The sequence below is a fragment of the Syngnathus acus genome, chromosome 11 (assembly GCF_901709675.1).
Source record: "Syngnathus acus chromosome 11, fSynAcu1.2, whole genome shotgun sequence".
Classification (NCBI taxonomy): domain Eukaryota; kingdom Metazoa; phylum Chordata; class Actinopteri; order Syngnathiformes; family Syngnathidae; genus Syngnathus; species Syngnathus acus.
The window spans coordinates 5,119,690-5,136,646 of NC_051096.1; the positions used below are offsets into that span (position 1 = coordinate 5,119,690).

Consider the following 16,957-nt stretch of genomic DNA (forward strand, 5'->3'; position numbering starts at 1 on the left):
ACTATAAACTTGGATCACTACTGCAAAACACAAATGGCCTTGGGCTTAGAACACCACCTTGTGGTACACCACACTGACATTTTGGTGAGCTTATGTATGTGTATGTTTTTATGACTATCGTTTACAGCGAAAAGGTCAAATGAGGTCTCTGTGTTGGGTGAGCAGATGTCACTTTTTATGACTATCGTTTAGAGCGAAATGGTCCAATGAGGGCTCTATGTTGGGTGAGCAGATGTCACTTTCATTTTCCAATAAATGTCTGGTTATCCTATAAAATTGCAGTTTAACATACATGCAGCGAACAGAGATAAGAAACTAACACACCCAGAGACACTTTTGTGCCCAAAAAGGGGAAGAGGAAGCCTTTAGCGCTTCAGAGGATGCCAACGATCCGCTTCTTGTCTGTTCCTTTTATCAATTTCAGACTTCATAAGAGGCAGTCACACGCAACTACCTTGTATGTGTGCGTGAGGCAACTAGTGGAACAGTTCTGGTTAAACAAGAATGCCAGTACTTTTCTGTCCTGCTCTGGTTTCCTGTAGGCAAGAATATTTGAGTTACAAATTAAGTTTTAAGATGATAACATTATTTTTATTTTTCATTTTCATTTTATTTTTATATTTATTTCTATTTCTAGTTTTATTATTATCATTATTTATATTTATATTTAATTTATATTTAATTTATATATATTTATATTTATATTTATATTTTTATTTCCTAATAGTCAATAATCACAATCAATTTCGCCAAAGTGTTTGGCTCATACCAGTTGCATCTTCTCAAGTGAGAATGCCCTCACCTTGCTTCCATCATGCATTCATTCTGACTAGACAAATATTTTTTTCCGACCTTCTCATGTGTCACACCTATGCAAATGAACAACGCCGCTCAGCCAGCTCGCCGTAGATCAGACAGAATTAATCGAGGTCTACCACTTAAACGGATGAGCCTCTGCTGCTGCCAAAGTTGTCGAAAAACAAGTCATCACTCAACAACTTTAAAGGATCTTGTAAACATGTACTAATACAAAATAATGGAGTCCTTCAGAGCAACCTGTGATGCCTTCCAGGTAAGAAACATTCTAAATGTTGTATGGATGGGTGTTAAAACAAACACTACAGAAGTGAGTCAAATTTCAGTAGCACACATTGTTTATGGATCATATACCGGAATGTTGATATTTTATTCATTGTATTTTTTTTTTCACCGCTCCTGCAGCATCCATGTTGTATATTTCACGTTTTCCTTTTGGGCTTTCTGGCACGGACACCAAAGTGTCTGCAGTATCAACGATACACAAGTTAATTCACGCCTTGGGCTGCACCAGGACGCAGTCTAAGATCTTCCCTTGGATTTGAGATGAATTAATAAATAACAAGCATGCAACATGACCCAACCTCCTGCCAACCACCCACTGGGAAGCAAAAAAAAAAAAAATACTAATAGGGCATAAAAAAATAGTGTCGCAAGCGGGAGTAGCACCAGTATAATCCCGCCGTGAATCATTTTTATCGCTTTAAATGTGGCACTTTAGACTCACCATTGTCCTTGTAAACTAGTTTGACCAGAACACATTACAAACACACATCATGCCGAATGCCACAAGACACACCTCTTTGTGTGTTTACAGTCAATATGTTCTTTATTTGGGCAATCTAACACTGTTGCGGCTTGAACAGAATTTACAAGAGACTGATGTTTTATCAAATAGGAAAAGAATTATAATGGAATGACTGTCAGATCAGTTTAAGCTGACAATTGTTATTAATGGCTTTGACAGTGACATTCGAAATTCAAGAACAAATAGAAAACAACAAACAAGAGTCGAGAACTGCCAGGGGAAACCACACAAGGGGATAAAAAAAAAACAGGATCTCTGGTAATGAGCTCTGAGGAACACCAGTGGTTAAAATACAGCCTCTGGAAAAAAGACCATTTTGAAGAGACTTCGTTTGAACAATTGCAAAGATCACTTCACTGGTTCTTTTATCTCAAAAAATTATTTTAGGTTGCATTACCTGACATGTTTCGGTTTGTACTGCCGCGATTAACAAGTAAAAACAAAATGAACTTAATACAACAATTGCAAAGATGTTTTGGTGGCCAGAACCAAATTTACACTGACTTGTGGGTTAGATTGACGTTCGGTGAGATACTACTGTGAGTGGCAGAACATGTTTTAAGCTCCACCCAGCAACTGACATTCCACTTTTAATTCCAGTTTCTTTTCTAAGTCTCAGTGTATTTAATATAATATAACCTAATATTCTGTGCATCTTGAAAAAAATCCTTAAAAAAATATGGGGTTGCCTGGCGGTCAATAGGGAATATAAAGATGAAAACAAATATTTTCTTTGTTGTTGCCACTCCTCTTCCTGCCCCCAAAAAATAGTTTAACTCTCAGAACTCTTTCCTTTAAACAGTTGCTTGTAGGACGGGACGGACTTGTCACACAGGTAGGAAGATCTCTATTGTGCAATTATTTAAAAAATTACTTTTTAGATAGATAGAAACTTTATTGATTCCTGCATTCATACCGCAGAGTTTATAAAAGAATATATATATATATCTGCTGTATGCACACTTGCTCCATTTTTGCTCCTCTTATTTATTGTTATTTGTTTATTTATTATTTATTCATCATTCTTATTTATTCATTGTTTGTGCCTTCTTGTTTTTATTTTTTTGTGTTGTTTACTTGTATGTATATTGTGTACTATGTCTTGTCACCGTGGGATAGTGGGAACGTAATAGTGGCAATTTACAAAATCCCTTCCGTTTTGTGTATATACACTGTGGGGCAAAATTCTTTTTTTTTTGCGCCCAAGTTTTGGTTTCCCGAATGATGTCTTGAGATGTTGCCTTAGTATTTCCACATAATGTTCTTAATTTATGATGTTGTCTATTTTATGAAGAGCTCCAGTTGCAGTTGGTGTATATATATATATATATATATATACCGTAATTTTTGGACTATAGGTCGCGTTTTTTTTCAGTTTGGGTGGGGGGGCAACTTATACAGAGGAGCGACTTATATGTGAATTTTTTCATAGATTTTCAAAAATGTAAAAAAAAAAAAGTGAAACCGCGATGTAGCAAGGGATTACTGTAATTTGAATTTCAAGTGACGTCAGCAGCGCGGCGCGGCTCGGCGGTTGTTTATATAAAGGACGGTCATCACGGGATGACGACGATGACGAAGGGCCCCACGTACTACCGGCATCATTAGCGGCTTTGTTTCTAAGACGAAGAGTTTGAAGGATTTAAGGATTTGGAGTGACACAGAAGGTTTGAAAAACTATTATGGCTTTTACGCACGCCCGGTCCTACTCTACGGAGCTCTCTTTCACCTCCGTGGATGGAAGTCGGGAGCCGGCGCACGGCCGGGTGGCTGTCCGGGGACGGTGGATGGGGCTCGGACATGGCTTTTACGCACGCCCGGTCCTATTCTATGGAGCTCTCTTCCACCTCCGCGGCTGGAAGTGCCACGGACAAACAAAACATTCAAGTAAACAATAGAAAAAGTAAAAACAAGAAGGCATGATGCTACTAACTCCACAGTTGTCCTAACCAGTGAGTCACCATACCACCCTGTATTACATCTTGTTGTGTTTTTGTTTTGCAGGTGCACTGCTTCAAATCATCATTGCACCTAATGAAGATGAGCACTACAAAAAGTGCATGATCAAATATCTCAAACATATTTCAAATTCTTCAAAATAATATCTTTTTTGAATGATAACTATCATCTGCAATTGACAGAATGATTTCATGTCCGGTCATAATTACCAAGACGAGGCTCAAAGTGGTGCTAGCGGTGCTGCTAACCGGCGCCATCACATTGCTGTTTTTGAGCTATTCATCGTCAGAGTACTTTTTGTACCAAAGTCTTCAAGGAGAGGATGACGCCGAGTTCATGCGCCGCTTTGACGAATCGGTCGAACCGTTTCAAAACGGGACAAACAATCTTTCATTGGAAGTTTTTGACTGGTGGAAGGCGAGTAGGGCCAGTTTGTCACTGGACTTGAAATTTACAATCATCACATTTGCAGGCTCAGCTCATCTCATCTAACCTGTATGTGTTCATGCATCAGACATTGCAGCCGATTGAAGAGCAGACCTTGGATTCCTACCAGACAGTAGTGGAAAGCTTGGTGAAGACATTTCCGGCCATCTCCAAGAGACCGGAGCGCTGGAGGAAGTGTGCAGTGGTGGGCAATTCTCCAAATTTGAAAGGCTCTCATTATGGACGACTGATAGATAGCCATGATATGGTGATGAGGTAAATCAGATACAAATACTGCAGAATCGTTTTCATTTTGGACACCTGCATATCTGAGCTTTTACCTGTTAAATCGTCTATGCCAATTGAAATGAATAGGGATGCCATTAATCCGTACCATAATATCAAAATTATAGGAGTGTGTATTTTAAGGAGGGAAAAAATGGCACTTATAAAAGCATACAATCATAATAATTAAATACAATTGAAAAAAAAAACTAAAATGTTTTTGTCACCAATTCTGGTGTGCGGGGGAAAGCCCTGTCTACATCACAATTATATTCAAAGTGAAGCTGCATTGAGATGTTTCAGTTCCTCTCAGCTCATCAACACTAAAATTAGCTGTAAAGAATATATGACATATTGCTTTAATGAAATTATTTTTCCATATTGTCATCTGATCTATGATGTATGGTTTTGGATCTTGCTTGAAAGACTCCAATGCAAGTCGTGATTACAGTTAAAGAAAAAAAAGAAATATGCTTTGTACTGAACAAATACCCTAACTGATTTACACAGAATGAACCGGGGTCAAATCAAATCCTATGAAGAAGACGTGGGCACCAAAACGACTCATCGTCTCATGTATCCAGAGAGTGCCCAAAACTTAGACAACATCACTCATCTTGTGCTGACCCCTTACAAGATCATGGACCTGGTGTGGTTACAAAAAGCCTTTACGACAGGTTACGTCAAAACGTGAGTCAAATTATTATCTTCTGATCGAAATTTGAATGAGATTTATCGATAAAATGAATTGTTAATAAAAGCGATTCCCTTCTCATTTTATGCCAACTCCAACCATTCCCGATGTATATAAATGTCTAAGATAGCAAAAAAAAAAATCACATTTTCTTGTTTGTGTTGTATTCACCAGGATACGTAACATAGGTCCGTATAAAATTCAGGCCAACAAGAACCTAGTGAGTATTGATTTCAAAAGCCGTTCCATATTTAACGTGTATAATCAGAAAGTTTTTTTTTTTTATTTTATAAAAAGGTGATGGTGGTCAATCCAGGTTTCATTGCATATGTTTATCACAAATGGATGGGGAAGAGAGACGACAACTATCCTTCCACGGGCTTCTTGGCCGTCATTCTTGCTCTACACATGTGTGAAGAGGTGACCGTTTTCTTAATATTTAACCAGTTCTAAAAATAAATCCTGCAACGGCACAGATCTGATCATTTAGAGCAGAAAATACTTTTTATTTGTCAACCAATTTAAAATTGCTGCTATATTGTCTTGACAGGTGAGTGTGTTTGGTTTCGGAGCAGACAGTGATGGAAACTGGAGTCACTACTGGGAGAAATACAAACGTAAAAATCTTGGAACTGGATTGCACTATGGGAAACGGGAGTATTTCATGATCGAACAACTGGCTGCACGCAAAAAAATTAATTTCTTTAAAAAATCTTCTCCAATCACAAAAGATTTGCCAATGTGAAACACAGTGGATCATTTTTTATTTTTTTCAAAGCTAAATGTATAAATGTATGTTGCTGCTGTTCTTGTTTTTTAGATTAAAATATGAGGAAATACATCCATCCATCCATCCATCCATCCATTTTCCGAACCGCTTAGTCCCCACGGGGGTCGCGGGCGTACTGGAGCCTATCCCAGCCGTCATCGGGCAGTAGGCGGGGGACACCCTGAACCGGTTGCCAGACAATCGCAGGGCACACAGGGACAAACAACCATTTGCACTCGCACTCATACCTAGGGACAATTTGGTGTCTTCAATCGGCCTACCAAGCATGTTTTTGGGATGTGGGAGGAAACCGGAGTGCTTGAACAGAATTTACAAGAGACTGATGTTTTATCAAATAGGAAAATAATTATAATGGAATGACTACTATGAGTGGCAGAACATGTTTTAAGCTCCACCCAGCACCTGACATTCCACTTTTAATTCCAGTTTCTTTTCTAAGTCTCAGTGTATTTAATATAATATAACCTAATATTCTGTGCATCTTGAAAAAAATCCTTAAAAAAAATATGGGGTTGCCCGGCGGCCAATAGGAATATAAAGATGAAAACAAATATTTTCTTTGATGTTGCCACTCCTCTTCCTAAAATAGTTCAACTCTCAGAACTGTTTCCTTTAAACAGTTGCTTGTAGGACGGGACGGACTTATAACACAGGTAGGAAGATCTCTATTGTGCAATTATTTTAAAAATTACTTTTTAGATAGATAGAAGGCGGCTCGGTGGGGCACTGGGTAGCACGTCCGCCTCACAGTTAGGAGGGTGTGGGTTCGATTCCACCTCCGGCCCTCCCTGTGTGGAGTTTGCATGTTCTCCCGCGTGGGTTTTCTCCGGGCACTCCGGTTTCCTCCCACATCCCAAAAACATGCTTGGTAGGCCGATTGAAGACTCCAAATTGTCCCTAGGTGTGAGTGCGAGTGCAAATGGTTGTTTGTCCCTGTGTGCCCTGCGATTGTCTGGCAACCGGTTCAGGGTGTCCCCCGCCTACTGCCCGATGACGGCTGGGATAGGCTCCAGCACACCCGCGACCCCCGTGGGGACTAAGCGGTTCAGAAAATGGATGGATGGATGGATAGATAGATAGAAACTTTATTGATTCCTGCATTCATACCGCAGAGTTTATAAAAGAATATATACATACTCATTGTTTGTGCCTTCTTGTTTTTATTTGTTTGTGTGGTTTACTTGTATGTATATTGTGTACTATGTCTTGTCACCGTGGGATAGTGGGAACGTAATTTCGATTTCTTTGTGTGTCTTGGCATGTGAAGAAATTGACAATAAAGCAGACTTTGAAGACTTTGACTACCGTAATTTTCGGACTATAAGTCGCACCGGAGTATAAGTCGCACCAGCCATAAAATGCCCAAAAAAGTGAAAAAAAAACATATATATGTATATAAATCGCTCCTGAGTATAAGTCGCCCCCCCACCCAAACTATGAAAAAAACCGCGACTTATAGTCCGAAAATTACGGTATATATATAGTGGCAATTTACAAAATCCCTTCCGTTTTGTGTATATACACTGTGGGGCAAAATTCTTTTTTTTTTTGATTGAATATTGAATATTTATTGATCCCCAGGGGTGGGGAAATTCTGGCCCCAGCAGTATCCTCACCACAGAGTGGGTATACAAAAGACACACAGATGGCATGAGCGCAACTCAATAGGCTCTCATAAGGCTGCCACACAACGGCGCCACAAAGAAAGTCAGAAAGTGCACAAGATAAAAGCCAACAAAGCTAAAAGACAAAGGAAAAAAAGTAACAGCGGCCAACCAGCACCCCTCAATACAAGAGAACACCCCAAAACACACAAAATAGCCTCCACGGGGTCCATAGACAGGTGTAAGGGCAGTCCAGTTCAACGGCGCCCAATGGACCGTGGTCGTGAATCGGTGAAAAACATCACAAAGCAGGCAAGCGTGTGAGCAGCGTCCTGGGCACCCAGTCGGGTGCACGTGCAGATGGTCACCACGGGGATAGCATGGCGAAAGTCGTTGGTTCCGACGAGCACGAGGGAGCGGACTCCCCACAGGGGTCGCGGCTGCAAGGCCAAGGCGAGGGACCCGGTCATCACTGGCCGGATAAGCAGGAAGCCGTCGTAGAGTTACGCCGGCCTCGACCGATGATCCCGGTCCCACGAAGAAAAAAATAAACAAAAAACATCCGATCCGAAGAGATACCGAGGTGCGGTAGAAGGCACCAGCATCGCCGAATGGACAAAAAGACAGGAAGAAAAAGGAGAAAAGAAGGAAATAAAGAGGAAAAGAGAGAACACTGCTGGGAGGCACCCACTTACGGCGCCATACCAGAAGAAAGTTGCGCCCAAGTTTTGGCTTCCCGAATGATGTCTTGAGATGTTGCCTTAGTATTTCCACATAATGTTCTTAATTTATGATGTTGTCTATTTTATGAAGAGCTCCAGTTGCTGGTTCAGCAGAATAGCCATTTGACAGCAAAGTCAAAGTCTGCTTTAATGTCAATTTCTTCACATGTCAAGACACACAGAGATCGAAATTGCGTTTCACACACCGTAATTTTCGGACTATAGGTCGCGTTTTTTTTCATAGTTTGGGTGGGGGGGCAACTTATATAGAGGAGCGACTTATATGTGAATTTTTTCATAAATGTTCAAAAATTTAAAAAAAATAAAAGTGAAACCGCGATAAACGAACCGCGATGTAGCAAGGGATTACTGTAATTTGAATTTCAAGTGACGTCAGCAGCGCGGCGCGGCGCGGCGCGGCGGTTGTTTACATAAAGGACGGTCATCACGGGATGACAAAGATGACGAAGGGCCCCACGTACTACCGGCATCATTAGCGGCTTTGTTTCTAAGACGAAGAGTTTGAAGGATTTAAGGATTTGGAGTGACACAGAAGGTTTGAAAAACTATTATGGCTTTTACGCACGCCCGGTCCTACTCTACGGAGCTCTCTTTCACCTCCGTGGATGGAAGTCGGGGGCCGGCGCACGGCCGGGTGGCTGTCCGGGGACGGTGGATGGGGCTCGGACATGGCTTTTACGCACGCCCGGTCCTATTCTATGGAGCTCTCTTCCACCTCCGCGGCTGGAAGTGCCACGGACAAACAAAACATTCAAGTAAATAATAGAAAAAGTAAAAACAAGAAGGCATGATGCTACTAACTCCACAGTTGTCCTAACCAGTGAGTCACCATACCACCCTGTATTACATCTTGTTGTGTTTTTTTTTTGCAGGTGCACTGCTTCAAATCATCATTGCACCTAATGAAGATGAGCACTACAAAAAGTGCATGATCAAATATCTCAAACATATTTCAAATTCTTCAAAATAATATCTTTTTTGAATGATAACTATCATCTGCAATTGACAGAATGATTTCATGTCCGGTCATAATTACCAAGACGAGGCTCAAAGTGGTGCTAGCGGTGCTGCTAACCGGCACCATCACATTGCTGTTTTTGAGCTATTCATCGTCAGAGTACTTTTTGTACCAAAGTCTTCAAGGAGAGGATGACGCCGAGTTCATGCGCCGCTTTGACGAATCGGTCGAACCGTTTCTAAACGGGACAAACAATCCTTCATTGGAAGTTTTTGACTGGTGGAAGGCGAGTACGGCCAGTTTGTCACTGGACTTGAAATTTACAATCATCACATTTGCAGGCTCAGCTCATCTCATCTAACCTGTATGTGTTCATGCATCAGACATTGCAGCCGAGTGAAAAGCAGACCTTGGATTCCTACCAGACAGTAGTGGAAAGCTTGGTGAAGACATTTCCGGCCATCTCCAAGAGACCGGAGCGCTGGAGGAAGTGTGCAGTGGTGGGCAATTCTCCAAATTTGAAAGGCTCTCGTTATGGACGACTCATAGATAGCCATGATATGGTGATGAGGTAAATCAGATACAAATACTGCAGAATCTTTTTCATTTCGGACACCTGCATATCTGAGCTTTTACCTCTTAAATCGTCTATGCCAATTGAAATGAATAGGGATCCCATTAATCCGTACCATAATATCAAAAATTATAGGAGTGTGTATTTTAAGGAGGGAAAAAATGGCACTTATAAAAGCATACAATCATAATAATTAAATACAATTGGAAAAAAAAACTAAAATGTTTTTGTCACCAAGTCTGGTGTGCGGGGGAAAGCCCTGTCTACATCACAATTGAATTCAAAGTGAAGCTGCATTGAGATGTTTCAGTTCCTCTCAGCTCATCAACACTAAAATGAGCTGTTCTATTGTGAGGATAAAGAATATATGACATATTGCTTTAAATCCTTTAATGAAATTATTTTTCCATATTGTCATCTGATCTATGATGTATGGTTTTGGATCTTGCTTGAAATACTCCAATGCAAGTCGTGATTACAGTTGAAGAAAAAAAAAATGCTTTGTACTGAACAAATACCCTAACTGATTTACACAGAATGAACCGGGGTCAAATCAAATCCCATGAAGAAGACGTGGGCACCAAAACGACTCATCGTCTCATGTATCCAGAGAGTGCCCAAAACTTAGACAACATCACTCATCTTGTGCTGACCCCTTACAACTTCATGGACCTGGTGTGGTTACAAGAAGCCTTTACGACAGGTTACGTCAAAACGTGAGTCAAATTATTATCTTCTGATCGAAATTTGCATGAGATTTATCGATAAAATGAATTGTTAATAAAAGCGATTCCCTTCTCATTTTATGCCAACTCCAACCATTCCCGATGTATATAAATGTCTAAGATAGCAAAAAAAAATCATATTTTCTTGTTTGTGTTGTATTCACCAGGATAGGTAACATAGGTCCGTATAAAATTCAGGCCAACAAGAACCTAGTGAGTATTGATTTCAAAAGCCGTTCCATATTTAACGTGTATAATCAGAAAGGTTTTTTTTTTTTATTTTATAAAAAGGTGATGGTGGTCAATCCAGGTTTCATTGCATATGTTTATCACAAATGGATGGGGAAGAGAGACAACAACTATCCTTCCACGGGCTTCTTGGCCGTCATTCTTGCTCTACACATGTGTGAAGAGGTGACCGTTTTCTTAATATTTAACCAGTTCTAAAAATAAATCCTGCAACGGCACAGATCTGATCATTTAGAGCAGAAAATACTTTTTATTTGTCAACTAATTTAAAATTGCTGCTATATTGTCTTGACAGGTGAGTGTGTTTGGTTTCGGAGCAGACAGTGATGGAAACTGGAGTCACTACTGGGAGAAATACAAATATAAAAATTTTGGAACTGGATTGCACGATGGGAAACGGGAGTATTTCATGATCGAACAACTGGCTGCACGCAAAAAAATTAATTTCTTTAAAAAATCTTCTCCAATCACAAAAGATTTGCCAATGTGAAACACAGTGGATCATTTTTTTCAAAGCTAAATGTATAAATGTATGTTGCTGCTGTTCTTGTTTTTTAGATTAAAATAAAAGGAAATACAATTAATGTAATTTCGTTCAGTTCTTGCTAAAAAAAAAAAAAAGATTTCTAGAAAATGTGAATTTTTTTTTCATAGATTTTTTTTTTTTTTTTTTTAAATCATTTGTACTCAGCAAAACTTACAAACATCATGAGAGCGCAAAACATGACTGTGCCTAATAAATTGTCCTTTGTTGCTCTTCTGTGGGAATTACTTTCAGTTTGCAAACAAAATTTAACAGTGCCACCAAATGACTGCAAAGAATCTGATATGATGTGTGATGCTGCTGCCATCTTGAGTGCGAAGAAAAAAATACTTTTGCTAAGGATAAGTCAAAGTCTGCTTTATTTAACTGCCGGTGAATGTTTCTTACAGCTTCAGGGCACAAATTCCAAAACTCTTTTTGACCAGGTAGAGTAATTGTTTCTAATTATGAGACTGAACATTTAATGAATGTGACACAACAAAAGGCAGGATTATTTTAAATGTTTCCAAATTATCCAAAACTAAACCTCACATAGTTGCCGTGCAATTTCAAATGAGTTGTTTTAAATCTTTTGTGCTCAAAATGAGATGTACTCTCAGATAACATGACATGACCCGCTATTATTTTGAAATTCAACATTACATGAATGCTTTACATCCACACCTTAAGGCTACTGTCAGGTCTAAGTACCATCAGACATTAAACCACACGTTGCTACACTAAAGGGAGGGGAGATTGTGGCTGGAGCAACGCTGATGAGCTAAGGAACGTAGTGCGGTGTGATTGAGCCTTTAATTGTCCGCCCGTGACCCCAGCACTGGAATTGCAGAGTCTGTCCTGTTTCCTCGACCGACTGTCTTCTCCGTGGTTGGCTGACTCATCCTGGACTGTGATCAGATAACTTGAAGCATGTTGAATGCCGTTTTCCTGTGCAACAATGCAACTAAACCTTTGCTAAGTTTATCTTCTTGGTAAACCAACAACACACAATAATGAGGAACTAGCCCTAAACACTTCAACACACATTAAGTAAATACGAGGTAACTGGTATGCAGTTTCTTAAACATTAAGTAAATATGGGATAACTTATATGCAACTACTTTAAACAGTTAACAAAGAAAAACAGTTCAGATCAACAACAATCTGAATCAAAGCTACAGTTAACTAAAATGACAAAAGTTTGATCTAAATAAAGAACATTTTGCCTGTGCAAAGGAGCTCTGCTCATTGCTAGTGAAGACCTCTTACAGTAACAGAGAGAAAAAGAAAAGGACAGAAAGGATACATAAAATTGATAGGGGTTCAAAGGGCATCCCTGGAACTAGATAGAAAGAACTTCGTTCAACTTTAAAGGAGTTCAACTCGTAAAAGATGAGCCCCCCCAGGTCTGGGAGGCAAAGGCTTAACCTCAATTATTCCAACAGCTACCATTATTGTTCCAGGGATCAAGATTTGTAAAATGAACCCACGAAGCTGGATTTCTTCCGGTAATTGCATCCTTGCATCTTGTATGACAAATAAATGTGAGTAAAAAACTATTCATTTTGATGGGTGACAAAAACATGACCCTCCCCTTTAAGCCAGCTACCTGTTCTACCTGATCTCTTCCTGCTGTAGTTGACCAAGCTGATTCACACCTCATCTCGGTAGCAGGTAAGAATATTTTATCTTGACGCGGATGGAAGTGGGTTGAATATTTTGTTCTAGCGCTTTTCTACCAAACCTTACAAGCATGCATGGAAATGAATTGAAATCAAATTGACATCTATAACAGACTTGGATTGATCACAGGCTATTTTGTTTACTGTTTGCAGATAAAAGAAAAAGTCTTACCTTTTTTTACCTAAATGAATAAATATGTCATTTTATTTGAGAACTGTCCGTGGTACTACGACAAGCTATGACGTTGTCAAACTAAAAACAAAAGCTGAATACAAGGAAACAAAGTGATTATCAACTGGGAACAGGTGGGGATGGGAACCAGGTAGCGTTCATTACAAACAGGTAAAGCACACCCCTTGGGAGCTTTCATAAAAAAACAACACAATCCCGAAGGAGTAAAAAACCTTCAGCTGGGAAGACAATTACCAGAATACTAAAGCGCTTTCAAAGAAGCTCAACAATATTGCTCAACAAAATTACGATTAAGAACTTTTGTTCCTTACAATGGCCAGCTGCTGTTCCATCCGCCCTGTTGCTTGTCTCAAGGTGAATTCCGACCTTTCTTTAACATTTGTATTGGTATTTAGTGAACAATAGTTGTCATCTTTTACAGATAAGCTTCCATTGTCCTTCTAAGATATTTGACGCATGATTGCAAAGCTCATGCCAGGCGGCTCTAAATTTGAATGGCCGTGTTGTTTTTTTTGGGCTTGTGTAAGCCTCGCTTGACTGACTCAAGAACAGGTTTTGAGTGTCATTCACCATAAATTATTCAGGTGCTCAATAAAGGAGAAATGACCAAGTATGAGTATGACTCCAAATTATTAATTTAATTACAGTATTAAAATTCCCGCGGAGAAATTTTGATGGATAGACAGTATTAAAATTATTTATCTATAGAATAATAGTGGGCCTAAAATGGAGCCCTGAGGAGCACCATAACAATTTTTTAGCTATCTAGAGAATAATAGTGGGCCTAATATGGAGCCCTGAGGAGCACCATAACAGATTTTGAGCTATCTAGAGAATAATAGTGGGCCTAAAATGGAGCCCTGAGGATCACCATAACAAATTTTGAGCTATTTAGGCTTGTGTGAAAAGCACAAAACTTTAAGCGGGTGTGACACCTTGGTTTCTATGATGTTCACATTTCCACTCCCACAGCCACACGAGATGTTGTCCAGACTGCGACCAACTTGGCTCCTGTTTATCCTCCTGTGTTTCACTGCTGCCAATTTGTACTATAAATTCAAATGGAATATGCCAAACTTGTATTGGCTCTGGCCGCACAGTGTCTGCAGCTGCCAAAAATGTTTGGCTGAGGGTGCACACGAGTTTAAATCGCTAATGGACGCCTCACCAAAGCCTTTTTTGTCCATACCAAGTCCAACCACGGAGGATGATTTCAACTGGTGGAAGGTAGATGCACATAGTGTGCAATTACTGTTTCTATATTTATGATTATGTGAAATTTGGCCTTCACAAAATGCTGTTGCACTAACCGACATATTTTTTTTCAGAAATTGCAGACGGAGCAGCGCTCCTTTGTTTTTTTAAATGAAACTATCAACAACCTATTTGCGATTTTTCCGCACGTCCCTCAAGTTGAGCAGCCATCGCCTGACCGTTGCAGGACTTGTGCGGTGGTGGGCAATTCGGGCAATCTCAAAGGATCGCACTATGGACCTCTGATCGATCACCATAACATGGTAATAAGGTAAATCGACTGTACCTCGCTGGCGTTTTCTTTCTTGCTTCTGGCCAAGCACGGCCATTGAGTTCAACTCTGACCTTTGAATAACAGTCTGATGATTTCTGTAGATTGAACCGCGGGCCCACAAAGGGCTATGAGTCAGACGTTGGCAGCAAGACAACTCATCGTGTCATGTATCCAGAGAGCGCCAGCAGTTTGGACAACAGCACTCATCTGGTGTTCTTTCCGTTTAAGATAAATGACCTGCTTTGGCTGCTCAGGAGCTTTGCCCCTCGGTAGGTGTTATCATTGAAACCCAATACTCATGTTGCCACTCTATAGCTTGGAATGTTAAATTGAAAAAAGAAAAAAAAAAATGGAGGGCCTAGTTTTATACTGATTATTTCAACAGAGAAAATGGGCAAGAAAACCCAAAGAGGATTGGCAACAAGAACTTGGTGAGTCTAATTGACCTATAAATTATCAAATTTCTCCTTTATTTCATTTTTGAGTGTCTTTAAGAGTCTGCCTTTCAACAGGTGATGATCATAAACCCGGCATTTCTGAAATATGTTCATGAAATATGGCTGAAAAAGAGAGGCCGCTATCCATCCACTGGATTTATGACCTTGGTGCTCAGCTTGCAACTTTGTGATGACGTAGGTGGCTCTTTATCGTGGCAGTCATATTAGGAAATATAGTTTAAAAAAAAAAAAAAAAAATCTGGAGACCTATAATTGTGTTTTTCCTCATCAGGTCAGTGTTTTTGGCTTTGGTGCTGACAGAGATGGAAATTGGAACCATTATTTTGAGATCCTGAGAAACAAAAAACTGAGAACTGGACCTCATCCTGGCATGCAGGAATATGAGGTCATTCGTGAGTTGCATCAGAGGCAGATCATTCGTTTTTTTCAAGGACTGTAACCTGCTTGGGACTCTCACTCATTCAACATTGATTGGGGTTTATTTACATGCCCTTCCATCCAGTTCCTGTTTTTAATATGAGGTATAGAAGGTAAATATATTTATTGTATAACAGTGTTGTCTTCCTTCTAAAAATATCAAATAAAAGTTTTTAAACTTTTTTTTATGGTTTTAACTACAATATCAAATAGGGATTTGTTTTCAAAACAAACGTGTATTTTGACAGAATAAATGTATTTGATTTTAAATTATTCATTTAAAATTAAAATGAATTAAAAATGAATACATTTAAAATGAATAAAATCTCACTTACAGCGGGAAAATATAGAATCACAAACAGTTCATCCGAGTAAATGATATCTTCCTGGAATGCCTGCGTAAACGTATGTTAATGAACTGCTCATGAATTGATAGGCCTCTTTAAACTCTATATGAGCGTTTTTAATGGGGGCACTGCCATCTAGCGGTTTAATGTGGAAGTGCAATTTACAATAGCGGTCTTACTAAATTCTGCCGTTTTCACTCATCAGAAATTATTACCCTGAAATAGTAATTATCTACAACTAAAAACGGAAAATTGCTGCTTTCTGTGGTGAATTAAACGTTTCATCAAGCTGTTTAATATACAGTTTGAATGTAAAACTAAGTATAAAAGGCAGATCTCGGATTAAAAAAAGTCCCGTGACGCCATCATTTTAGAACAAAATTAAACTATTTTTAGTAAGTGCAAAATTTGATATTAAACGACTTGATCCAGCCATTTAATATTCAAACTCCTTTTATTTAGAAATGAAACTGCACTTTGTAAAACTGCAAGCTACACTTCCTGTTTAAAACCGCTAGATGGCAGTGCGCCCATTATAAACGCTCATAGTTGCGTTTTATGAGGCAATCCAATTCTCAATGAAAGAGCAGTTCATATTCACAAACATTAGTTTACTCGGATAAACTGTTTGTAATTATGTTTTAACGCTGGTAAGTGGGAGTCGAATAAATGTATGCCGTCAAAATACATGTTTGATCCATCTATTAAATATTAAAACTCCTTTTCCTCAGAAATGAAACTGCACTATCATTAGTTGCTGCTTTTATACAACGAAAATTAATAATCACAAATGCAGTTTATCCAAGTAAATATTTCCTAGAATGCCTCCGTAAAATGTTTTTCTTAGCTTTAAATGTTTATAAACTACTCTTGGATTGCGTTTGTAATGGCGTAGTGCCCTCTTGCGGTGTTTATTTGGAAGTGCAACTTACAACGACGGTTTTACCAAGTTCTATTTTCATCAGAAATTCTTACTTTAAAAAAGTAATTATGTGCTACTAAAAATAGAAATTTGCTTTGTGATATATCAAACGTTTTATTTAGTTGTTTAAGAGCAGCAACCAATGTTGTACTTTGTTTTATATTTAAATATGCTGCTAAATACATTACACATCTTAGGTGATTTCTGCAAATGTTAGTTTTTCAACAAAAAACAAATGAAGACTTCAGTGAGACGG

At 39.1% G+C, this 16,957-nt stretch overlaps 3 protein-coding genes across 8 annotated transcripts; all 3 read left to right on the top strand.

The window, feature by feature from the left end:
- Positions 1-904: 904 nt before the first annotated feature.
- LOC119130576 (CMP-N-acetylneuraminate-beta-galactosamide-alpha-2,3-sialyltransferase 2-like) lies at positions 905-5,829 on the top strand. Of its 3 annotated transcripts, XM_037264423.1 has the most exons (8): positions 905-1,053; positions 3,623-3,680; positions 3,766-4,000; positions 4,098-4,285; positions 4,805-4,984; positions 5,163-5,208; positions 5,286-5,408; positions 5,539-5,829. In XM_037264423.1, exons 3-8 carry the CDS (start codon positions 3,767-3,769, stop codon positions 5,731-5,733), a joined length of 966 nt encoding a protein of 321 aa, XP_037120318.1. In that variant the 5' UTR covers positions 905-1,053; positions 3,623-3,680; position 3,766; the 3' UTR covers positions 5,734-5,829. The 3 variants fall into 3 exon arrangements, with proteins under 3 accessions (XP_037120318.1, XP_037120317.1, XP_037120316.1); XM_037264422.1 differs by having other exon boundaries at positions 905-1,072; positions 3,629-4,000; XM_037264421.1 differs by lacking the exon at positions 905-1,053 and adding an exon at positions 2,312-2,459 and having other exon boundaries at positions 3,629-4,000.
- Positions 5,830-6,162: 333 nt separating this feature from the next.
- LOC119130578 (CMP-N-acetylneuraminate-beta-galactosamide-alpha-2,3-sialyltransferase 1-like) lies at positions 6,163-11,447 on the top strand. 2 transcript variants are annotated; one of them, XM_037264425.1, is made up of 7 exons: positions 6,163-6,431; positions 8,998-9,049; positions 9,135-9,654; positions 10,194-10,373; positions 10,550-10,595; positions 10,674-10,796; positions 10,927-11,447. In XM_037264425.1, the coding sequence occupies exons 3-7, from the start codon at positions 9,458-9,460 to the stop codon at positions 11,119-11,121; spliced, it is 741 nt and encodes a 246-aa protein (XP_037120320.1). In that variant the 5' UTR covers positions 6,163-6,431; positions 8,998-9,049; positions 9,135-9,457; the 3' UTR covers positions 11,122-11,447. The 2 variants fall into 2 exon arrangements, with proteins under 2 accessions (XP_037120320.1, XP_037120319.1); XM_037264424.1 differs by having other exon boundaries at positions 6,369-6,431; positions 8,998-9,654.
- Positions 11,448-12,563: 1,116 nt separating this feature from the next.
- LOC119130615 (CMP-N-acetylneuraminate-beta-galactosamide-alpha-2,3-sialyltransferase 1-like) lies at positions 12,564-15,614 on the top strand. 3 transcript variants are annotated; one of them, XM_037264473.1, is made up of 8 exons: positions 12,638-12,662; positions 12,756-12,828; positions 14,002-14,256; positions 14,358-14,554; positions 14,659-14,826; positions 14,943-14,988; positions 15,070-15,189; positions 15,287-15,614. In XM_037264473.1, the coding sequence occupies exons 3-8, from the start codon at positions 14,011-14,013 to the stop codon at positions 15,452-15,454; spliced, it is 945 nt and encodes a 314-aa protein (XP_037120368.1). In that variant the 5' UTR covers positions 12,638-12,662; positions 12,756-12,828; positions 14,002-14,010; the 3' UTR covers positions 15,455-15,614. The 3 variants fall into 3 exon arrangements, with proteins under 3 accessions (XP_037120367.1, XP_037120368.1, XP_037120366.1); XM_037264472.1 differs by having other exon boundaries at positions 12,564-12,828; XM_037264471.1 differs by lacking the exons at positions 12,638-12,662; positions 12,756-12,828 and having other exon boundaries at positions 12,836-14,256.
- The last annotated feature ends 1,343 nt before the right edge of the window (positions 15,615-16,957 follow it).